This window comes from Berghia stephanieae, chromosome 13, assembly GCF_034508935.2.
Source record: "Berghia stephanieae isolate SIO BIC M18660-M18661 chromosome 13, UCSD_Bste_1.3, whole genome shotgun sequence".
Classification (NCBI taxonomy): Eukaryota; Metazoa; Mollusca; class Gastropoda; order Nudibranchia; family Aeolidiidae; genus Berghia; species Berghia stephanieae.
Window position 1 is genome coordinate 14627898 of NC_088372.1, and position 26323 is coordinate 14654220.

At 35.2% G+C, this 26323-nt stretch overlaps 1 protein-coding gene across 1 annotated transcript; it reads left to right on the forward strand.

Annotated features, from left to right (window-relative positions):
- The first annotated feature begins 7332 nt into the window (after positions 1-7332).
- On the forward strand, positions 7333-25804 carry LOC144958974 (TGF-beta receptor type-1-like). The gene is made up of 10 exons (XM_078891275.1): positions 7333-7524; positions 12452-12584; positions 14633-14805; positions 17292-17516; positions 20025-20255; positions 21288-21455; positions 22134-22217; positions 23180-23377; positions 24365-24495; positions 24693-25804. The coding sequence occupies exons 1-10, from the start codon at positions 7461-7463 to the stop codon at positions 24819-24821; spliced, it is 1536 nt and encodes a 511-aa protein (XP_078747401.1). The 5' UTR covers positions 7333-7460; the 3' UTR covers positions 24822-25804.
- Positions 25805-26323: the final 519 nt, after the last annotated feature.

Below are 26323 nucleotides of genomic sequence, written 5' to 3' on the forward strand. Positions count from 1 at the left end.
ATGGCCATGCCAATGAGACTAATATAATGGAACATATTATAATAAAGAATCTACCATCCACCCGCCATTCTCAAATATTAATGTAGGAGAAGTGGCAAGTAGGTAATGACAAATAGAAGTCAAAAAGTTTTTTCCCAAATACAGAAGTCGCCTGGTGCTTCTTTCATCCTGTTATAGTTCAGTTCAGTTCCTGGCGACTCGTCAGATATTAATAAAATTTTAAGGTTAAAGAAGTAGATAGTTGCAGCGGCGTAGCCTGGTCATTTAGGAGCATGGGGCTGGATTTGAGATGGGTTGTCGCATATATATATATATATATATATATATATATATATATATATATATATATATATATAAAGAGAGAGAGAGAGAGAGAGAGAGAGAGAGAGAGAGAGAGAGAGAGAGAGAGAGAGAGAGAGAGAGAGAGAATTTGATGCACTCAAGTATTTTACCAAAATTTGTATGTTCTTTGTAACTTGTTCATCATGCCTGGCTAAAGATAAGCGATAGCCACGGTCAATCTGTGCACCTATGTGAAGAGTACCAACGGTTTTCAATCTAGTGGTGATATTTAAATGTAAGTTAGACTTCTGATGGTTCAATGCTCTCTGTGTTAAATTTTTCAAACAGGTAAATCCACTTCTTGTCCAAGACAATTCTGTATTGCTGTTTTCGCCAAACAAAATACAATTAAAAGAAAATAAACTCTTATTTTCTATTCTCACCGATAGCCAAGGAAAACGACTCTACCAATCTTTATCAAATTAAATGACCGATTCTGTTTCCCGTCTTTAATAGTGAGTACAAAATCGTTTGGTTGATGGTGACCGAGACTTTTAATCAAAAGTTTATTTTCCCTATTCAAAGAACTGGTATTGATAGTCAACAGATAATCAACGTGATTCATCACACTTAATAGCAATTAATTAAAATTTAAAAAACAAACACTGCACACATCAGATTAACACACTCAAGTTAAAAGGGACAATGGGGAATTCAATATCACATGCCTGACACGCCTCGAAGAGGGATGGGTAACAGGTACAACACGAACGATTGCCATCAATGGAACAATTAGGTCAAACTGTGTGGCTGCGAGTAAGAAAGCCACAATGACTCAGTTCAACGTCAAGATGCCTCTTGATGCCCACAGTCATAGCACACGGCAAACGTGAAATGCATCGCCTGGTTGTACCGTGGGAATATGGCTGGAAGCCTTCTCCACCTTTAAAGCCACACGCTGTACTGATTGGTCAGGGGCACGAGTACAACTCGAGCTGTAGTAAATTCAAAGCGGTGTGATTGGTTCAAGTTTTGAGGCTCTGTAAGGGTTTTTTAACACCAGGTCAACAATGAATTTCATTGTTTGTGAAACAGAAAAATTAAAAGTGTGACTTTTTATTGTTAAATTCTTACATACTTTCAAGTTAATGACGACCTGTGGCTTAGCCTTAATAGCCTTTAAGGCCCTACGCCACTGTGTAGTTGCAGTGGTAGATGTGGTACGTTATAATATAGGGATATAGCAGGTTCATAAGATACGTATTAATCTCCGTTAAAACAGAAATACTTAAATATAAATCAATAGAAGTTTCATAAAATAACAAGACAACACATAATTAAACAAAAGTATGATAGTAGACTTTTAATTACTTAAACCTATGCCATGGGCAAGCTAATTTTCATCCTCTCCCGTACTGTTGCTCAACTTAAGGATGATTGTTATTGACATATTTGCTAAGGTCTGAGGGGAGGGGGGGGGGCGGTAAGATGGCTTTTGCTTGCTCAGTTGGTGGGGGGTCTCTTGGTCATTCCTTGATTGGACCCAAGCATCCTTGGTTTAGCGAGTAACCAGATCCTCATTTGGTTTGACTGGTCAGTTCAGATGAGATATTCACGGAGTCATTATGCGCAATCTTAGGTAGAATTGGATTCTCTTTAGTGCCGATTGCGGACAATAAATTACGCAGGAACCTGGCATTGTTTTTCTTCTCTCGCTTGTCTGTAATTAATTCAGCGTTATAAAGCCATAAGGTCCCTTTGTTTTAATTTAGGCAGGGTTGTAAAATTAATTAGGATATGAAGGTATGTGTGATTTTGAAATCACAACATTAGCCTAGATGGGATGGCGAAGCGAGCCACATTTGTGATTAAGTCAATAAATTATGATAACATTCAATTATCATCACTCACCTCTCTATTTTAAAATTGAAACATAACACAGAACCTTACAATTTCGAACACATTTCCAACCATAGTAAAATTAACCCCACGACACGTACGTCTTTTTATCATAATAAGGCAACAGTAATAATAATAATAATAATAATAATAATAATAATAATAATAATAATAATAATAATAATAATAATAATAATAATAATAATAATCATCAATCATCATCATCATAATCATAATCATAATAATAATAATAATAATAATAATAATAATAATAATAATAATAATAATAATAATAATAATAATAATAATAATAATGTGATTTATTTATTTCGCGCCTGCCCTCAGTATACGTCGCGCCTGTCCCATACAATCTAGCTCTATGCGCACAATATACATGGCATGCAATATGCAATATATATCATTAAAAAAATAAATTTAAAAAAAGATTAATTACTCTGTCCTATTATCAACAACAGTTAAAAGATGAAAATACGGAATTATTTTCAAAAATGTTAATTAGGCTAAATGTGTTCTATGAGGTGACACAACAAAAATAGTGAAATTAAACCTGTGGTATGATACGAAAATTGCTTATCTATTCTATTTCAAATTTAATTTATTTTTTAAAACATAAATAAATAATTAAATAAATGCTCACTTGATTCTTTCTACATACCATCTAAATATAACAGAAAGATATGATTTTTAATTTTTCATTTAAAAACTACTTCATATTTGACAAATGGGCAGTTTTTCGTAAAACAAGATAAAGAATTTTGCAAGTATAGGATAATTGTTTTTCCATAGACAGATTACAATCAAAATAAATACCGAGATTACGAACTTTGTCCGAAAAAGGAATAATTCCATTTTGAGCGTTCAACAATTTCGAATTGACCGAATGCATATAATAAGCTTGCTATAGTTTATAAAAAGATCCTCCGTTTTCTCTTCATTCGTTTTAAGTTTATTCAACGCCTGTTAAATACATTTCTCCATTCTTTCTCAATGAACAATCAGTATCTCGGGGTTTAAATGAACTGCACAGCTTGTGGCGGGATTTTGTGCTTGTTGTGGGTTCGAGTCGAAATGATAAGCTCAATGGTCTAGGTTCGAACCTAATATGCGCTCTATTGCTATCGCTACCAGTTGCGCCACTCAACCTACACTACAAACGGCTCAGGTTTAATCTAGGGCCTCAGAGTCCCTTATAACTGTCTGTAATAATAACATGTGAGTCAAGACAATAGTAACACCCTATAATAACAATTTTATACAAAAGTTTAATTAGATGTTACAGGAAAAGATAGAGAGAATAAGTGGAAGGAAGATTGTGGATAATATATATTTTACACTTTTAACTATTAATCCTGCATTTATTTCATCACAGAAAGAATGGCTCTAATTGAGTGGCCTAATTATTTATGTATGTGTTTATTTATTTATTTATTTATCTATTTAATTTATTATTTTATTTTAGTCATATGTGTTGTGTTTTAATTTGATAATTGTATAAGCCCGTTTGGCTTATTTTTAATCCAGCCGGCTATCGATATCAAGGTTTGTGATGAGATATTTCAATCGCCTCAACTTTCCCAGGATTGTAAATACATCGGTACACACAATTCCAATACAAACTATCGCAGCGTTGCAATGTGTTAATCGTTATAGCCGTGGGTACAATTAAAAGGGGGCAATGTGTGATGTCATCTGCATTTAGGCTTTCAATTCTCACCTATATGTCATGCGAGATTGTCACTCGTAACGGGACGTAACCAACCTAATTAGAAATTCACCAGAGTACGGACGCTACTGTTCGACACCCAGAACACGATTGGTCTACAGGCAACAACCAATAATAAACCAGGCCTACCCACATCCTGGAATATTGTTGGCTCTTTGAGATTCTCCAACTCTCGACGAAAACCATTATAAGCTAAGGGGGGGGGGGGGGGGGGAGCTCACTGCTCTATAGGGAACTCGAAAATCCTACATAGCGAGAAACATGTGTGCATGAGGGTCAGTGATAGATTTACATTGTGTTACCATTAATTAATGCAATCAAAATAGTGTGTAGGAATGATAATTAATATTGTGTTTTCGCCTGGCAGTAAGTATACACAACCAAAAATTAACAGGAATCAATAACTCATAATTGATACTCGTGTTCCTATAAAAATATTCATTCATTATCTTTATGTATATATATATATATATATATATATATATATATATATATATATATATATATATATATATATATATTCTAATTTAGGAATTATAGTTGTGATTATGATGTGTGGCAGGGGATTGGCGGTAGATTATAGACATCATATATCCATATTGAATATAAATGAAAATAATAGCATGTTTCATAAACAAAATGTCAACTAGACTATAGTATCATATACTTTTAGCTATAATTTTTTACAAGTGTTTCAACTGACCAACATCCATAGAAATAAGCACAAATAACATATACACGATATTAATAAATTAGCCTTGAATTTACAGTAATATCTCGTTCCACTTTGAATACATTAAGCTAATAACAAATTACCTTCAACCGAGAGATAGTTAAAACTCTTTACTTTCAAGTTTGAAATTTGAGAACTGGTTCTTCCTTGGATGTTTTATCGTGTGTGTCTTAGTTGTGAGAGGGATGTATTTTGTTAAAATCGGCATGCGAACAATTATTGGAAAAGCCAGTGAGGAGGAACGGGATTTTCTAGATAGCCAATGAGGCACAATTGGATTCAGTAGTCTGATATCACGCCGCCCGGCAACGGCGGCCATCTTGGTTCTAAACATAGAAAATCATTACTTTTTATTTTTCATGCTGGCTAGAACTTTTCATATGCCTTGTGATCAGAATGTGTAAAAGTCAAAACATGATCAAATGTATGTGTTTTTCCCCCCTGGATACGCTTTTATGCTCGCCGGGGAAATATAATTTCATACTGGCGTCCCCCATTGTTCCGATAGTTTAGAGCCAGTGTTACTAAGTTACCATGTGTCATTAGGAAGGAAGTGACGTTACGACTGTTGAAGAGTAGGAGGCTAGAATACTAATTACTATTTGGCAAGTCTCTTGATAGAGACGCGAACCTGAGGACATATCGCACCTGGAATCTTGTTTAATTAAGACGGGAGAAAGAATACAGAGAACAGGAGATATGCAGACAATGGGAGCGATCTATATTCGTGTTTTCGTCCAACCAGGTCATCAATCACATGATTTGTTGCTGTCCAACTATTGGATATTTCTTAACAAATGTAAACACGCTGCTTTGTTTACAAAAAAAAAATAAAAAATTATAAACATACCATGTGTAAGCTGAATCGAATGACCAATCGTGATGTTAGATATTTCAAAAGCTGTGAACACTTTTCACTAAGCGGGTCACTTTGAGCACATTTTGCAATGTGACCAATGACCTCGAGCACATGGAAAGTTAATATAGATCATGTCCATCGAACAGGTGGATAGCGAGGGATAAGAAATTACATTCCGTTAACAATGGGCAACTTTCGGTATCTTGACCATTTCATGCTTATTATCCCTTAAGCGGAACATGAAACAGTTTTATATTGACATTGGCTTAACTAAAGAAGAAGGCTGTCCATGTTTTAAGTGTTTTAATTAAAGGTATTAATTTCCTTGTGCAAATACCGGTGTCCATATTAAATTGAAAGGGTCCTTGAAGCAGACGCGCGAGCAAGTGAAAACGGCTCGTCATACAGCTGAGTGTCATCAGTGTAGCCTACATAATATTATAGTCTATGTTATGCTTTTTTATGTATACAGCGTGTACAGCAGGGGACCCAAAACAAATCCCCGAAGGGACCCCGAATTTTAATGGTGATTGTTAGGAGTGAACTCTTTTTATGAGAAGACTGAGATCGTTAAAAATGTAGCTTTTGAAACAATCGAGGACAGTGCATGTAGTGACAGTTACAATAACGGTAACAAAACTAAAAAAAGAAATAAAAATTAAGTTCACATTGATGGCATATTATGTCTTTCCCAATCCTCACCGAGTATCTCTTCCGCACGCAGCTATTCACACACACGAACACACACACACACACACACACATCCTTCTCAACCCCCCCCCCCCCACACACACACACACACCTCCCTATACACAAACATATAGACTGCAAAACCGCTCGAGGGCGTCACATGTCAATGTATTGTTATTATTACCATTCTTATAAATTATTTACTTATTACTGGTATCATTTTTAAACCACTGTTATAAGAATTACGATCTTGTTTTGTTGGTTTCATTTACCTTTTTTCTCTTTCATGTATGTTGCCATACGATTTTGTAAATTATTGGCTAAAGCCTTAAAATAAATAATATTCTTGAAAAACATACATGAAACTGTCCACCACAATGACAGAAATTTGACACGTAATATTTTTTCTCGCACGGTGATTGTAAACTTGCCTTGTTTTGCATTTTTTCCTCCTAAAGGCAATAAAATTAAATTACACTCGAAGAAAATTCATTAAACTCCAATTCACACCTGTGTTGACCATTGCAAGCGGCTTGGGTAAAAAACGTTTTTCAACAGGTTTTTCACCTTCTCATCTTTACACATTCATTCAGATTCCGAAAGGTTTGCAATTTACAGAGTGATCTAAATAACTGAGAGATTGTATGTAGATTTTGCTTGTTCCCCTCCATTAGTCAATCGCGAAGTACTTTTCGCTACAACTAATAGGCCCAGCAAACCTATCTACTTCTGTCGTGAGAAAAAAAAAATACCGGCTGAACGGAGGGTCGAGATTGGTCCCATGCTCTACTATTGAGTTATTGAGATCACCCAGGGTATTATCTTTTCATCCCACAACACTTTCATTGATCTGAACGAGTTGAGGCAGAAAGGTCTATTATTATTCATTTATTTATTTTTGGGAATATCGAGTCACTTCATTCTCTTGGAAGTCGTTCCAAACATTAGTCAAATTAATCCGCGATATAGTGTAAATACAATGGTTTTATATTGTTTGCTCTTATTATATCTTTATAGATAAACCTTTATGAAATTTGCCATAATATAATTTTACCCTCATTTCTCCACGATAATTCGGAAGTTTGACTAATTCAAATAGAACTGATTTATGTTCCAGTACCACGCGTATACATTTCCGTTACCGTAAGTCGGTAAGTCGGCCAAATTACAGAAAAGGAAAAATATTATTGCGAAGTCGATTGAATGAGATATTCAATGCAAACATTTTCACTTTTTAAATTATATCAGAAATCATGCTGTTTTACGATTTATTGCGAATATGTATACTACTTCTAGGAGTCATATGCACCACACAAGGTAAAGATATATTGTAACGTATTTTTTCACAATTGTAATCACTCTCCTCGACACTCACTCTCACTCTCAACACATTCACTTTCACTTGATTTGAGTCCAGTTCATATTCAGTAACTCATCACTCTGCCTCTTTCAGTAACCTAAGCACAAGCTGCTATTGTAACGGTTCGGAATACAATTGTGCTAAGTTTACTTAATTAACTGTCAATCTCAGGTACTCTATAACTGTGTGTCAATTGTCAATGGTCAACTCCCAACTTTTCCGTTCCTGTCCTGGGCCTGTACTGAACTGTATTGTACTGTACTCTAACCGCTGTGATTATCCCCAGACACCTGTCTGGGGATAATAAAAATTCGTTATCCCCAGACACCTGTCTGGGGATAACGAATTTTCATTATCCCCAGACGCATATTTGAAACTCCGCTCTTTTAAACAATTATTCACATTCCAGAATATGGAATGTTTCCAAATGCACATAGAAATGAGGGAAGTTAATAAAATATCTATAAAAACATAAAATTAACCAACATTAAAATCAGTTGTTACTACATATACACAATATGCGTCGACTTCGAAGTGGGTGTCATGGCCGAATGGTTTAGTCGTCTGCCCTGGAAGTTTGACCAGAATCGACGTTGTGGGTTCGAATCCTGGTAACGTCATCTTTTTAAATTTTTTTTTTTTAAATTCCGTCTTCTTTTTACAGAACGTTGAACGGGATAAATGTCCCATCCATCCCCCCCCCCCCCCCACGCCTCTTTTTTTAAATATTAAACTCTCTCTCTCTCTCTCTCTCTCTCTCTCTCTCTCTCTCTCTCTCTCTCTCTCTCCTCTCTCTCTCTCTCTTGGTTTTTTTTTCTAGTTTCTAGCAAATATATTCGTCCCCACTCCGATCTCAAATAGTGTCTAAAAAGAATAAATAATTAAAACCAAACAAACAGAAATATTCAGAGAGCGACCAAATGGTCAGATAGAGGATAGATTATAATAATAATAATAATAATAATAATATAATAATAATAATAAATAATAATAATATAATAACAATTATAATGATGATAGTAATAATAATAATGATAATAATAATAATAATCATAAGAATAATAATAATAATAATAATAGTAATAGTATGATAATAAGAGTATTAATAATAAAAATAATATTATTATTGATAATAATATAATAATGATTATGATGGTAATAGTAATAATATTAACAATTATTATTATTATTATTATTATTATTATTATTATTATTAATATTATCATTTGACCAAAACAAAACAAAAAACAATAATAGATCTAGACCAAATTAAATAATGAAATAATATTATCGGAGAAATAAAAAATTCAACTGATTAAAAAAACTCTTGCTCGGAACTCGGAACAAAAGTGAAAACAATGAACATCAATTGGGAAGAAAGAAAAAAAAGTAAAAAAAAAAAAAGTGTGTGTGTGTGTGTGAGGGGGGGAGGGGTCGCGACTGGTTCGAATCTGTGCAGCTAAAAGGAGTAAAATGAAAGGTGGCCTAAACCACTGAGCTGTCTATCCACACCACTATCGGAATATCTTAAATTCATATATGAGCTAAACATATTTCCACCATTTTTGCTTCCTTGTTTTGGTAGTTATTTTCATCTCTGATTCGAATAAAAATATGTTGTTGGATCAAGTTTTGTGGACGTGTGATACTAAATTATATTGTCTTGTGCGAAGAAGAAAGGAAAATAACAGGTGTCGGTTTTGGGCTTTGGGGCGAACAACACCATGGCCTAGGAATTCGTCCGCGAAATAAAAAATAATTCCCGGTCATCCCCAAAATTGTGGCCAGAATGAGCAAATTATAGAAACAAGAGAATATCAATAAAGTTAACAGGTAGGTAGGTAGTGAAAATTTAAGTGGTTGGTGGACTATAAACAGATTTGATGATTAACAACTTTCTTCCTGGTTGAAAATAAAAAGTCGAATTGCCAGTTTGACGTTTCCAGATCAAAGTAACAAAAGAATTTCATTGATCCATTTGCTATAAAATATTTTTTTTTAAAAGAGCTGGATTTGACATTTGATCACTATTTACTTTCATCTTGTGTTAAATATCACTTGATATATTAACTGTTTTGGTACACAACCACTAGTATTTTTTCCAGAATATTTGGTATTTTTCACGCCTAGTTTGGCATTTTGCATAAAATCTTTCTGCCCACTTGCTACATGCGTCTGGGGATAACAAATTTTCTTGGTGTCTGGGGAAAACAAAAATTGGTTATCCCCAGACACCTGTCTGGGGATAACGAATTTTTATTATCCCCAGACAGGCGTCTGGGAATAATGACAGCCGTACTCTAACTCTAACTCTAACTTCTAAACTAAACTCTAGAAAAGATCATCATCATCACATTCACATTCTCATCACGACATCAATATTGCCAATATTACATATTGTCATTGCAATTTATTGCATTGGGACCTTGGATATTCCAGGTTCAAACCTTGCTTCTGGCATTTTCCAGTTTCCTTTGCCAAGGACCTTTCAATAGGCACTTGCAAGAATTTTTCAAAATAGTGATATCGGTATTAATTTAGCGTAGAAAAATAAAGGGGAATGAAACATTTACTAAAGTGAAAAAATTATCGCTCTATCTCAACTAGTTAAAAAGTGATGACCTTTTATGTTGTGAAAAATCTCTATAGAAGCTTATAGGAAAATATGTGACCAAAACACAGCAACCCAATGGATAATCAAGTATAATTCAGAAACGGCTTCAGATACAACTTTGAAATTTTTACATGTGGTAATTCAATATCTCTGTAATACATTGCAAACAGAAAAATAATTATTTATTGAGAGAGAAAGGTATAGTTTAGAGCTGAAACAGCTGAAATCAAGGAAAAATAGATCACGACATGCAAATGAATGACCTATTGGAATTTTGGAAAAGTCGACAATTAAATATTTATTCACTTGTAGATAGACCAAATACACCACTGAATCGGCGTCATTTAGTTATTCACTTTGAACTTTTCAAAATGAAAATAGACCTCATAAAAGCAGAGATATGGACTGATAAATGTTTGAGGTGGTGTATTAGTGTTTAAAATGATCGAAAATAGGTGATTTTAAAAACTTCCGCTCCCCCGTTCCCCTAATAAATTGGACAGACGTCCGTCAAAGGATGAAAAACGTCAAAATCAACAGTGAAAAATCAATCGGAAAAAAAGGAAGAGAATTGTAAATTATAAAATGAATGCAACGCCAATTAATTGAATAATTTAAAACAAAAATAACTTCCATAAATGGAATATATTGTAAGATATAAAGATGTAAAGTTTTGATGTGGTGATTGACGAAGTTATCTCTCAAACGCAGCAGACGACAGGAAGTGAATCAGTTTAAGAAAATGGCAGCTTCTGTAAACAATCGAGGCCAATTACTGTTTTTTTGGGGAGCTCTAACTTTTGAGTGCAAACATATTTTGCTCTGAAATTTTTAGAGAAGCTACTTTAATATGTATCTCAGAAGGACTTGTTTTTATTAAGAAGGACCATCTCTGGTTTAAAAGTTATAAGCGTTTAAACACATATACTCTCTTTACACAAAGATTTCTCAAAATCATGATATAAAAAGATAATAATATTAGCATCATTGTATGTAGAATTTTATGCCCTTTCCAATGATATATAATACATGCCATTTCATTCCACTGAGAAAGAAGAATGAACATTTTAAAATCACTCCTAATTTTTTCCCCTCAAAAACGGAAACAGAAATCCTCGCCTGTTTTCAACTCGCGAGAGCTACTTCTTGCAAGTGCCTACTTTCAATTGTCAAATCGTCAATTGCCAAGGACCGTGTCCTTTCATCAACTACGTATGTGTGTACTTTTAACTGTCACGGAGTACCTTTAGTGTCATGAAGTGATGTATTGCCACAGAGTGATGTTATTAATATTAATTAATACTCTCTTTTACACTTTTACTCTTCTCTCTCTCTCTCTCTCTCTCTCTCTCTCTCTCTCTCTCTCTCTCTCCCCTCTCTCTCTCTCTCTCTCTCTCATATTTCATCTTTTTGTCACGGACCTTTGCCAGTTGGTAAATCGTCAACTATTTACTATTAACTGCCACGGATTGATCTTGTTGCACAAATGTTTTACGTTAATTGTTCCTTATTAAGACGGTGTGCAGTATATATATTTCCTTTAAAATAAAGGAAATCTTACTTTTCTTTTTTAATCTAGGGCTTGGCAGAGATTTGCCACTTCGTCATTCTGTTGTTTTTTTTTTGTTTTTTTTTTTTTGCTGAATCCGAAATAAACAGTAATTTTTGTTTTGAATTTTAACTTGTCTTGGAATTCGTAAAAAGACATAAAAAGTAAAAAAAAATGCCAACAAGTGTTGACTTGATCCTTTCCACAACGATTGACAAGGAATGAGTGAATCGAAGAAAGTAGAAAGTGACGTGATTCGAGATTCGTATGCGCGCAAATGGAGGCTCGACTGAAATCACCACAAGCAGCTGAAGAGTTCCAATTTGACTCCTTGGCAGTTGATGAACTGTCAACTACCAAGGACTCACTCCTTGGCAATTGACACTTCCTAATATTAATCATCAATTTACTCAGTGCGACATGGGTAATTCCTCTCGACATCAGCAGACTTTGCCACTTTGACTCTTTGACGCATGTTTTAAAAAGTTTAATGGATTGACTATTGAATATTGAATGCCAAGCAATAATAATAACATCTTGCACTCAGAATGGTGTGTTGTTTTTGAAAATCTATTTTTCATTAGTATTAATACAAGATAAGAAATAAAATACTTAGTTTCGGGGCTTCCTTAGTCTAGTCATTTTCTGTTATTTGCAAGGGAGTTATAGTTATAGTGACAATAAAAATTTTAAAAGTTGTACATACCTTTTGTTATTTCAGCTTTAAAATGTTATGACTGTTCAAATTGTAAGAACCCTCAACTCTCCAACAAGACATGTACCACAGAAGGCGTTGGTATGTGTGCAGCCTCTATTGTACGATTGGATGATGGAAATACCAGAATCACACGCACGTAAGTAGGAATAACAATAAGGATTTTACTCTTTTTAGGACATTTGATGCTTTTTTTTACTTTTCATAAATTCAATAGGTATGTCTGCACAAACCAAAAATTAGAGAGATGAATTAATGAGCCAATAAAACGGAGAAAGATAAGGGAGCAAATGTGACTCATATATAAGGGAACAACACAAAACAAACGACGTTTTGGCCTTTGGCCTTTTTCAAGTAAACACGAAATATATATATATATATATATCAATGACAGCTATACTGAAAGGACAGTATATGGAATCTTCAGGCAATGCTAGTGGGGGCCAACTAAAAATATAGAAAATTCAAACCAGAATAACAGCAGGGGCATTGTATGGCAAGATCTACCTTTTTAGAGAGTGATTGTGAATTCTGGGTCCAAAAAAATATTTAATGATAATGATTATTATTATCAGCAGTGAATAAGAGTAGCCAAGAAATGGAAAGGACGAGTAGTTAGGTATTCTAAAAACTGACCTTATAGTGATTGATTCAGGATGATTTAGAAGCTTGATTAATGAATGTATATGTAAAGTGATGATGAGGATGAGGGTGAACAATTAGATGAAGGGGAAAGGAGATGTACAATATCAACAAATGGTGGTAATTTGTGGAGGATGATCCCAAGAAAAATATGAACCAAGACCCACAAGAGGCAAAAGTTCATGTGAGGCAAAACATTCAGAGTACTGGTTCATTCCATAAAGTCAATGGAGTAGCATCAGATTCATAGTTTAAGTTTCATTCCATTCCATAGTCACAGAGGTAATTAATAAAGTAACGTATCAGATCAATGAGATAGAACTATATATTCTGAGTACAATAGTCAGTTTTTTAATAAGGGGCTCGTCTTTTTCTTCTTTTTCTCAGCTGTTCATAATGGACAGCTGCAAAAATTTGTATGAACCTCCGGATCATTTTGTCTTAATAAAAAATATTTTTTCACGAATTTTAAAACAATGGGAAGTATTTCGCTTATTACAGCTATATTAAAATCGATAACTGAAAAGGATCGGAACCCAAAGATGATATATAGTATAGTATCGCGCTGTCCAACCTGTATTAAATCTAGCAGTAATAGCCTATAGTTAGTTGTGTTCCTTCTCATATTGATATCACTGTTTATTACCCATCTTAACCTGAATATATCCTTGTTTGTTAAAATACTATCTACACTCGGACATTTAAATGAACCGTATTGTTATAACCAACTGGTGACAATACGTAACACCACAGAAGGCGTTGGTATGTGTGCGGCCTCTATTGTACGATTGGATGATGGATCTACCAGAATCACACACATCATATATATCATCATATATATGTATCGTGTTTACTTGAAAATGGCCAAAGGCCGAAGCGTCGATTGTTTAGTGTTGTTTCCTTATATATGAGTCACATTTACTCCCTTTATCTTTCTCTCCATTTTGTGCACAAAATAAACTTTCTTAGACTTTTAATTATGACTGAAAACCTCTATTATATGCTCATCACCTTGGCCACCTACAATCCCCCAAAATGTCACAGTCCTGCATTAATCTCTCTCACTCCCCTCAGGTGTAACCCCATTTTATTTTAATAAGCATCAAGGTCCCTCTTTTAGGTGCATCTTGTACGGCTATATATAGTCTTTTGGTATGACACTGGCTTTCGGATAGGAAGTCTTGGATTTGAGCTACACTCGATGCATAGTTGAGTCCTTGGAAAGGGCTCTTTACTCACATTCTCTCACCATGATCTGGTGTAAAGGTGACTACCTGGCCTTAAACAGCGTTGTCTCTGTCCCAAAAAATTGTAAAATCGCCTAACAGGCGTCATGTCGCATCCTTCCCGTTACTAAACCTGTTGCTGTTGGCCAGGGACCCCTTGTAAATCGCTTTGAGCATGTTTAGGGGATATTGTGCTATATATATATAAGCTCAGGTTTTTGTTTTTTTTCTTTTTGGAGGGTTCTGTTGAACTTGTCTCATTATATTTTTAGCTGTATTAATTTTTTCCCTTTTTATTTCTTTAAAATCTTACAAACAGATGTCATGACAAACAATTCGTTGATGATCACTCCATTCTGTGTTCTGTCAATAAGAACATGAGATACAAACAGAATGTCCGATGTTGCAAGGATGAAGATTTGTGTAATTCTATCGATCCTACCCTTGACCCGTTGCCAGGGGAGAAGAAGAAAGAGTCTGAAAACAGTGACAGTAAGATAGATGTTTGATAAGTATATTAACATATGAGTAGTAGTAGTAGTAGTAGTAGTAGTAGTAGTTGTAGTAGTAGTAGTAGTAGTAGTAGTAGTAGTAGTAGTAGTAGTAGTTGTAGTAGTAGTTGTAGTAGTAGTAGTAGTTGTAGTAGTAGAGTAGTAGTAGTAGTAGTAGTAGTATAGTAGTAGTAGTAGTAGTAGTAGTAGTTGTAGTAGTAGTAGTAGTAGTAGTAGTAGTAGTAGTAGTAAACATATGAGCCTGTGTCAGAATTAATGACTGCATTTACTTTTCCTTTCATCTTTTAATCTGTTTCAAAATTTTAGCAATTATATCAGTTCAGTGGGATAGTAGGGTCAAAAGCAGTCGATGTGTTATATTGAAACAAATTAATGACACTAATCTTGTGCGGCTATGTATTGTGGTATGACACTGACTTTGGATTGGAAGGTCTTGAGTTTGAGCCTCGGAGCGCATAGTTGAGTCCTTGGAAAAGGCTCTTTACTCAAATTCTCTCACCGTACTCAGGTTTAAAATGAGTACCTGGTTGTTAACAGAAACAGTGTTTTCTCTTTTGGAAAAACAATGTTGTTTGCCTAACAGTAACAGGCGCCATGTCTCGTTCTACATGTTTCATGTTGCTGTTGGTCAGGGACCCTTTGTAAAGCGCTTTGAGCACGTTTAGTGGATAATTGTGCTAAGCTCGTCATCTTTATCATGTGTGCAAGTAGGTCAGGCCATAAAAGTCTTAAATCCAATTCCAACAAATTAAAAAAAGCCTGAAACTTATGAAATGTGAACTTCTGCCTCTAAAAGGTATTATGTTGAGATGATCTAGATGCTGGAAACATATTAAAACCCATTTGAAAAAGCTGGAAATCTTGCACCCATGTATTTATGCAAGTTTTTGATTTATCTTATACTTATAGTTCACAAAATCTATCATTAATTTAATCTTCAATTTGATAACGTTTTTTATTTTTTTTTATTTATTTTTTTTTTAATTTGCGTAATAGTAATAGACAGACTTTGTCATTGAAATGGGTTGCCCAAATGAAATATTTCTAAGACTAAGACAAACACAAGATGAGATGTGCTTAACTATGAGCCTTGTGTTAACATTCTCATACAATACACTTATTTTTGTTTATGAGTAGATCAGTTACTGAAATTGGGTTAACTTCGTATCAATGTTTGTGCGTAACATCATAATGTGCCTTGAGTAATCTTTTCATTCACCGTCAGTTCTTTATAGTATAGCTTGCTGAATAGCATACCTGCCGAATCTTACGAATTTTTCGTAATTTTACGAATTTTAGACAAATTTCATGGTCAAATACGAAATTTTATGGAAAATTATGAATTTTAAATTCTTAGTAATGCTTAAATAATAATAATAATAATAATAATAATATATAATAATAATAATAATAATAATAATAATAATAATAATAATAATAATAATAATAATATTTATAATAATAATAATAAGATGAAGAACAACTACTACCACTACTACTACTACTACTACTACTACTACTACTACTACTACTACTACTACTACTACTACTACTACTACAATATAATGATGATAATAATAATAATAATAATAATAGTAATAATATTGTGGTTGTTCTTATACAATTTCAGAAATTACGAATTTCCTTGTCAAATTACTAAAAATTGACATAAAAATTACTAAATTTGAAGTTTTTAATTTGGCAGGTCTGGAATAGAGTCAAAACCACCAGCAGACTGGTATTGATCCATGCACATTCATATTTTTTTTTTTCTGCAACTAGCAGTGATTGGTTGGCTAGTTACAATTAGTCATCCTATCAGACCAGGAAGAAAATACTGTAACATTATAGATGCTGCACCCCCCACCCCCCCCAACCACCTGTCCACCCAGTATTGGGTGGTTGGGTAGCTGGGTCGGTTAGATCTGACGGACAGTACTTTGCAATAGACTAGCACTCTGCCCAAAGGGTAGCAGCAATTGCTATGATCCTTTTCTGGCATAAACTCCAGCTTTATGGATTCTGAAGGAATGTGAGGCACTACAATTCAATACAATTCCAGAATTAGTAAGCAACCCCTACTGTCCATAGAAAGCAATCATTAGCATATGTAGTAACAAAATCATTACTCTCCATAGCAAGCAGCAAGTAAGCATTATTCATTATTGTCTATAGCAAATAATTGTAACTGAGTATGACAAACTGTCATTGTTATTATCCGAAACAGGTATTTGTTATTGTCCATTGCAAACAGTCTATTGCTGTCTATAAAGTCAGTTTCATTGTTAAGGACCCTTGAACTAATATTTTTATTTTTTATGTTGTTTTTTAAAAATTAATGTTATATATGTTCTATATATATATATATATATATATATATATATATATATTTTTTTTTTTTTTTTCTTTCTATCTCTCCCTTTTTTCCATTATTTTTCAAACAAAAAAAACCCAAACCCAAAACAGATTTAGATTCAGAGAAGAATTTAAAGCTAATTATTCTGATTGTAGCGGTTGTGATGGTTACACTCTTGGCAGTGTCGGTCTTCTGTGCCTACCGCTTCTACAAACAAAATGGTGTGCCGTATGCCTCCCCTCCTGACCACAACACAGACACAAACCCATTGATGGGCTCACATCCCTCATCACTACGTGAACTTTATGCTGATTGGACCCAAGGATCAGGCTCTGGTAAGTTATCTGATACAATGTTTCATGAATGTAATATATATTTGCCTGACCTCTTTTTTGTTATTGTTCCTTGATTTTCTAATATATTTTGTTTTTTTTTTGTTTTTATGAGGGTGAGTCAAAAGTAGTGAGACTCTGCTTATTACTTTAAAACAAATTAAATCAATAATATACATCATACCTCAAAATTAACGCTTGGCATTAGCCGAGTAGAATACTACTTCTCAACATAGTCTCCGACTCTCTTGATAGCCACAGTCCACCTCTTTGTAAGGATATGTATCCCGTCCTCATGAAAATGAGCTTTGAGTTAATTTTTCACTGCTGTCTTGGCTTCTTTATTACCTTCAAAGTGATGTCCCCTCAATGCCTCCTTCAGTGGTGCTTCAGCGTTGACAGTGGCACCCTGTGGTAGGAAATCAATGTATGTATGTATGCATGAGTTGCATTGCACATTAGTACAGCACCTATAAGGTGCTATAGGTGCTATGATACATCAGCATAAAAGTGTCACGGTCACAGGGAATTCACATATTGGGACCAAGCACGTCTGTTCCTGGCTAGAATCACAATTTCGTCAATGGGCATAGAATCCAGCCCATGTAGTAGAGTGCCTGCTGGTCTGTAGTCAAGCTCTTCAAGTAGGCAATAAAACTTCGACACAGGAGGCAGTCTGCGTCCATGCGTAAGATATGCCCCGCAAAGCGGAGCCTGTGTCTCATCATTGTAGTTACCAGGTTGAATTCGGGGTGTTTGGCTGTTTCTCTGTAGTCCTCTCCCGTAATGATGGAAAGGCATCGGCTGTTGAAGCCATTCACAGTTTTAGTTACACCCTCTGTAAGTCGCCAAGCCTCGCAACCATGTGTGAAGACAGAGCAGACACTAGAGGCATACAACATGGTTTTCTTTTCGCGGGACAGACGGTGATCGGACCACACATGGGATAGAGAGTTGAATGTTGTTTGTGCTATTGACATTCTGTATTCAACATTAGCCCTTTCATCACCATCGCACTGGATACGACTACTAAGGCATTCAAAGTAGTAGACATTGTCTAATTGTACACCCTTGATAGTCACACGAGGAAGTTCGCTTTCCTTGTCTTTTCGTTTTTGTTTTTGTACAATTAGGTCCACGAGGGATCCTTTGCATGATCTTGCAGTCTTTCCACCATCGCACCACCGTTTGGAAAATCTCGTTCACAGGAAGGGCATATGTGTTTAAATCCCATGGCTGCAATGTCGTCATCTGTTGTTTCCGAGACTCTGATTTCCTTGTGGATGTGCAGAGCTTTGGTTTTTGGAATTGAGATTTCCATAGCTGCATCTTCTCGCGAACCTGTTGCAATGGATGTTATACGTTCTGATGCGTCTTGGACGTTTTCATCTAGGAGGCTAGCGTCAATGAGGAAATCAATGAAGATCACACCTACTGTCCCAAAACACTGTTGCCATAATTTTCCCAGCTGATTTCTCAGTTTTTATTTTTTTGGTCCTTGGGGAAGAGGGATGTACCCATTCCATTTATTATCTCTTCGACTCAGGTTCATAATGATGAACCCAGGCTTCAGCTCCACTGAGTTTTCTCCTGAGAAAACTGCCATTTCTCCCACTTAGCCGGAGATGCTCGGTTCAGCAATTCACTCTTTCAGTTCTCCACGCGTGTGATCTGGAGTCAGCTGCCTAGGTAACCTACGAGCACAGACCTCTGAGAATCCAAGGATTTAACGAGTTGATAGGTACTTCCATGACTGATTTTCAAGGTCTCCTGCTAGGGGGTCTCAGATTGTGTGTTGGATGCTTCTCATTTTCTTCTAATTGGTGATATACATATTCAACCATCCTGCTATCTAATGCATGGGTTTTATAAACTTTCTCAGGACGTTTAAAAATATTACTCGAGGTATCACCTTCGAGAACAAAAAATTCAATGACAGCACATAAAGAGGGGCTGCCTTTTTCAACTGCCATAAATTTTGGCAGAATTTGAGGGAATTAAAATTTTCAACTTCTGGTGTAGTTTTTCTGACGGTGTGAAAGTGAATACTAAGCTGCTAAAAGCCGTGGACTTTATAAAAATGATTTGACCAAAAAATGAATGTAATGTAACTTAACATCTTCACAAAACCCAAAGTACTTTACATGGAATGATTAAGGCTCAAATCCTATCTTCTGCCAACAAATTAAAACGATAATACTTTTTCTTAAATTAGAACAGACAAGAGAAAAAGTCTGTATTTATCCAATTGGCAGAAACCATATGGAAAGAGCATGATGTTTTCAGTGTTGAGTATTTTGTCCTTTATTTGTAGCTTTTTATTTTCAATTATTTCTCTAGCATTCTTCACTCTCTAATTTGAAAATTGAATGGTAAATTTTTAAAACATAATGCTGAAGTTTTTTACAGTGAAATACTTATACTACCTATTACATTCAGATTGCTTTTTATCGAAGAATACTTTAAAATGTTGTTCATTTAAAAAAAAAATTTTTTTTTAATTTTCCACAGGCTTACCTCTCTTGGTCCAGCGTACAATTGCAAGACAGATCCGTTTGGTAACCATCATTGGCAAGGGTCGTTATGGTGAAGTGTACAAGGGAATTAGGGAAGGGGAGAGTGTGGCTGTCAAAATATTCTCCTCCAGGGAGGAGAGATCCTGGTTCAGAGAGGCTGAGATTTACCAGACTGTTATGTTACGCCATGATAACATCCTGGGTTTTATCGCTGCTGACAACAAAGGTAATCATTGGTGATTCCAACTTATTCTATGCAACACTGAAATCCATAATTGAAATTTAATTTAAATTTATTTAATTATTATTTTAAAATGCTACAAGTGTCGTAAATAACCTTAAAGAAAGAAAGTTTCTCAGCTATTTTGAAATTGCCATTCATATTTCATATTTACAGCAAACCATGGGTTTAGGAAAAAGATATAGACAAAGATCATATTGAGAGTTGAAATCAATCCCAGAATGCAATATTTTGTCAATCCTTAGAAGTTCTTGTCCTGTTTATCTCTTTTGAAGTTCAATTTCTTAATTTTTTTTTCTTTTCAAAATTCCATCTGTGTTATCTGTAAGATTTACAATAATGTTCAGTGGCTTTAAAAAATTTGCTTTACATATTTTTTTGGTCAGAAGTTTTTTTTCTAAAAAAAAAAAACCTATTGCACAATTCATATATAGTAATGTAATACAATGATTTAAGATTGGTTTGTTTTCTATTACAGTTTTTATAGTACTTTTTAATGTAAATTCATATTTCAAGATTTTATCTAATAGAATGCTTTCATTTAGATTCAAATCTTCATAATCCCTTTGGAATGATCACATGGGACAGCCTGGCCCAGCAGTACTGTCTTTGCTTAGTATCTTTTGGAGTTCGATCACACGCCGCGCTGTGTGGCCTTGAGCAAGTGACGCCCTAGCTCACTTTGTAGTGCTGCACTGCGGCAGATGCCTGGGTTATTTCAGTGTTCCCTTGGCATAGACCCTAAAGACAAATTTCCCCATGGGGGTGAATAAAGGGAATTTAATTTATTTTATTATTTAGTTACCAAATTATTACGTTTTCAATGTGCATCAGAGTCAAATTTAAGAGCTGAGGTGCTAGCAAGCACCATGTTGGTTGACCAGCTAATGAATACTTGTTCAATGCAAGGAAAAATTTAAGCTACCTTGTCATCTCACTTTTTTCTTTACTTATGGAACATGTCTCTGTCCTTCGTGTTGTTACTGAGAATCACTTTGAATGCTTGTAATTTTGCAGACAACGGGACGTGGACTCAATTGTGGCTGATCACAGATTACCATGAGAATGGTTCTCTCTTTGACTACCTAAACCGACAGTCAGTGACTGCTGCTGGCATGGTGCGATTGGCCCACTCCGCGGCATCTGGTATGGCGCATCTCCACTCTGAGATTCTAGGGGCTCAAGGTAAAACTTTTAGATAGATGGAAATACTCTTCAACAGTCATAACGTCACTTCCTTCCTAATGACGCATGGTAACTTAGTAACACTGGCTCTAAACTATCGGAACAATGGCGGATGCCCGTATGAAATATTTCTCCGGCGAGCATAATAGCGTATCCAGAGGGGGAAAAAACATAAATTTGATCATGTTTTGACTTTTACACATTCTGATTACAAGGCATGTGAAAAGTTCTAGCCAGCATGAAGAATAAAAAGTAATGATTTTCTTTTAGAACCAAGATGGCCACCGTTGCCGGGCGGCGTGACATCAGACTACTGAATCCAATTCTAAATGATTATTCATTCTTTTATTTATCCATCTTTATTTGCTCTTTTGCTCTCTCGTGCATATTTTTCTTTTTCTTTTAAAACTTTTTATTTTAACCGGGGAGATGTCCCCCTCCCCCCTCCCCCTTCCCAGTTTTTAATATGATGTCCTGCAGGGATTTCTGTTGAAAAGCATGGCACATTTGTTAGTTCATAGTGGCATGTTTGTTTTTTTTTTCAACTGGTCATGCAGTATCAAATTTCCTTTTCATTCCCTTATGAAAAAAAATACCATCACATACAATACTCTTTTGCTTTTGGGTTCTTGAGGCTTTTTAGAATTGTCCATGACAAAATATTTTTTTTTTCCTCAGGTAAGCCTGCCATCGCCCACAGAGATCTCAAGTCCAAGAACATTCTTGTAAAAAACAATGGCACTTGCTGTATAGCCGATTTGGGTGAGTGATTAATTCTTATTCTTTTACAAATTGTTTGATTCCATAAAACTGAGTATAACTTTGGAATAGCATAAATATAAGGAGAGAGAAAAAATAGCTTCATAACTTGTTTTTTTTTTTGTTTTTTTTTTTGTATTTGATTTGTGCCATTCTAGTAGTTTGGTACAGCTGTTTTTTTTTTAAAACTATAAGTTGGAAGTCTTTGTGACTGATATTAATACATGAACATTATTTGAAGTAATTACATGATTGATTGGAGGTTGGAGTCGTAAAACAATTGGGGGAAATAACAGAAATGGAAAGCTTTGACAATATTAGTAAATTTTTTTTGGTCAAATAGTTCAAATAAATTGAGTTGTTAAATTTAAAAAATAGAAATATTGACCCGATGGTAGGGTGAATAGTTTTATTGTCAGTTTTGTTGATATGAAAATTGACAAATAATCCAGAAATTGAGAAGCTTTCATCAGTGCCTTGTTTTTTTTTGTTTGTTTTTTTTTTTTCAGTAAAGTTAGTGGCGGACAAATTACAATAGGAAATGAAGCTAATGTGTGGCTATGTGGTCTTTGGTATGACACTCGTTTTCGGATTGGAAGGTCCTGGGTTCGAGCCTTGCTCTGCTCATGGTTGAGTCCTTGGAAAAGGCTCTTTACTCACATTCTCTCACCTTACTTGGGTATAAAATAAGTACCTTGCTGTTAACGGCGTTGTCTCTGTCCGAAAAAGGAATCGGAATCGATGTTACATCCTACATGAAGTTTTTGCTGTTGACCAGGGACTCCTTGTAAAGCTCTTTGAACACATTTAGTGGATATTGTGCTGTATAAAAGCTCATGGTTCTGTCAATGACCTGTACCATGGTCCTCATTCAAAAGGTTGTCAAGCAAAACAAGAAACAAACGTTAAAACTCTTATGATATTTTCATGGAAGATTTTAAAATCTATTTTTGTTCATTCTTTAGGTCTTGCTGTGCGTCATGATTCCAAGACTGGCAGTGTGGATATTGCCCCCAACAACCGAGTGGGAACTAAGCGCTACATGGCACCTGAATGCCTAGATGAGACCATCAACACCAACCACTTTGAGTCCTTCAAGAGAGCAGACGTCTACTCTTTTGGGCTTGTACTATGGGAGATTGCAAGACGCTGCTCTGTGGGAGGTAAGTAGGTTAATTCTTGCTGGAGCTGTGTGACTAATAAGAGAGTATATGCACTGTTGCAAGATCATTATGATGTTGTGTCGTGCTTCACTGTGTTGCAAATCAAGGCTCTCCACTCCACTCTTTCCTGCATCTCCTACACCGTGTCATCTGGGTGGGGATCCTGACCTCCCATAGCGGGCAGGGAGGTACATACTGTGTCTTCTATCCCCCTATGTCTGTTTTCCAACATGCTTTCTGTCTTTGTCTTGGAGTGAGATTACTTGGATTTGTCCTGGCCCTGGCCGGATTCCTTGACTGGGAGGAAAACAGTCAAATGTTAGTTAGTTTTGGGAGATGATATTTTTTTCCTTGTAAATCATCTCTCTGTTATGCACTCTATTATGTTTTATTTATGTATTATATATGATTTGTAAACATTTGAGTGTGTTCCTCTTAGTGGGGACCTGTGCTTGTGTCTGGATGAGACTTTTAGGTGATCTCAATTTAAGTCAACTGATAGTGTGCTCTTGGAATCTACATCTGTTCCCTTTTGAACCAATTTCCCTTTGTCTGCCTTATTCTTGGATGCTTTAATTGTAATTCTAGAACTTTTTACTATCCCATTTTCTTCCTTTTTACTGGCGCTGATATGACCTTAATGTGTTGCAAGCGCCGTAAAACCCTCAAAAACAAAAACAACAACATACACAGTGTCATCGTTCTTTTTAATACCCAACCATTCTGTCAAACCGCCCCTACATCTTTTGACAATGCTGACTAGGTGCTCTTTTTCCGTCCAAATTTCCCGTTGTTGTCAAGTTTTTCAACCCTTTCTTTCTCACAATATGTCCCATGAATTTTGCCTGTCTCTTTTTTTTTTATCTTCCTCATCAACGATCATGAGTCGTCTGCCGTTTCCATCACTTCCTTCATCAGCACAATTTCAGTATCACCAAAGATTTGTTTTATGTTTTTTTTTTCTCTTCTATATCTCGGTTTTGCCAGGCATTTTTGAGGATTATCAGCTGCCTTACTACGATGTTGTCCCACCGGATCCCACCATAGAGGAGATGAAAAAGATTGTGTGTGGAGAGAAACAGAGGCCTGCCATTCCTAACAGATGGCAAAATATCGATGTAAGTGTGGACATTTTCTGTAATATTCTAGAATTTATATCTGTTAGGCCCAATTATAAATTAACAATTTTTTTTTTTTAATTTAAATCTTTTTCATAAATGATTTCATAGCTTTTTTTTTTTTTTTTCTGCTTGCTTTGATATTTTTGTTTGCTCCTACAAAATTGATTCACAACCTTCTTGTTCTCATTCGACAGCCTCTATTTGTGATGGCCAGAGTGATGAAGGAGTGTTGGAACCCTAAGTCAGCTGCCCGTCTTACAGCCCTGCGTATCAGAAAGACCCTCACATCATTAGCAGAACAAGTGGAAGTCAAATTGTGTTGATTTTTTTTGTTTGTTTCTTTCACACGATTTTTTTTTTTTCTTGTTGTGTTTACTGTCTTTTTCAAAACAGACCGGCTTGTATAGTTATTACTGAATAATGGCTTTATTGTAACTATGACTCATTATTATATTATATTATATTATTGATACAGTGTGTGAAAATGGAGAGTGAGTGGGAGGGAGGGAGCAGTCAGAAGTGAGTACACCCACCAAGTCATGTCACTGCAAAGCAGATAAAGTTTGGGTTGATGATTTTATAATGAAGACAATTTTTTAAATTTCAGATAAGGATCTTTTATTTATTTAATTTTTTTTTTTTGTACCTTATAACAATGTGGTATCAGGCACCTATAGATAAAAAAAAAATCATAGGTTCAAACACAAGAGTATATTTTATTCCGTTTTGTGGCACAATTATGGTATATATTTTTAGTTTGCTTTCCTCAAAGAAAATATCACAAACTTCGGTCACCATTTTGATTGGTATTTAAAAAAAAAAAAAAAAGAAATGCTTTAACAAACAGTAGCATAGTTTTGAACTCATTCAAGGAGTGTGGGGATTTGCTCATGTTTTAAGCTGATGACCGAAAGTTATTAATGTTGATATTGTCAGCTTGTTAGGTTTGTTTGTTTATAAGTGTCATTGCAAATCAGTCAAAATCCGACAGATATCCGTCACCTTTTGATAAGCTTGTGACTACAGATACTTGAGTGATAAACAAACATGTCTCAATAGTGGGTACTTGAGAGTGATAAACATGTCTCAGTAGTGGGTACTTGAGTGATAAACATGTCTCAATAGTGTCCTAGTCTTTACCCATTCAATATTGTGTGTGTTGGTGGTAAGTAGTCCTTCAGAGCCATAGGGCCGGAGTTTATCCCGGTTTCTATAGCATGAAACGGACAATATCAATTGCTTGCTACCCTTTGGATAGGACGCTAGTCTATCGCAAAATAATACATTTCGCCAATTCTAACAGACTCTGCGGCCCATTCACTGCTGGGTGGACAGGGGGGGCTCCAGAAAAATCCTGACTGCACTGGGGATTGATCTCGGTCCAAAGTGTGTGAAGCGAGTGGTCTCCCAACTGAGAGCTATTGGGACTCCCGTGTTGGCGTGTGTGTGATATGAATATATATATATATTTATATATATAATATAAGAAAGAGAGAAACTGTGTACGGGTGTGTATGTTTGTATGTATTTTGGTTGTGTGGTTTTATCTCTGGCCAAATTATTTGGATCAATTTATCATATAGAATTAATTAATTATCATCTTTGTCCAATGTGTGCTTATGGATGAATTGGAAACAATAATGATAAGGATAGAGTGTCCATAATGTGCTTCAGGATGAAACGAAAAAGGAGTGGGGGAAGGAAGGGAGTGAATGACACTCCATTAAAAAAAATATATATATATATCATATATATAATATATATATGATTATAACAGATTTTTTGTGTTATTTTACTTTTATTTGTACCTTTTAAAAATTCATTT

Coding starts and splice junctions, on each gene's coding strand:
- LOC144958974 (XM_078891275.1), top strand. CDS start 7,461: ATGCTGTTTTACGATTTATTGCGAATATGTATACTACTTCTAGGAGTC. Junction 7,525..12,451: donor AGTCATATGCACCACACAAG/GTAAAGATATAT, acceptor TTGTTATTTCAG/CTTTAAAATGTTATGACTGT. Junction 17,517..20,024: donor GACCCAAGGATCAGGCTCTG/GTAAGTTATCTG, acceptor AATTTTCCACAG/GCTTACCTCTCTTGGTCCAG.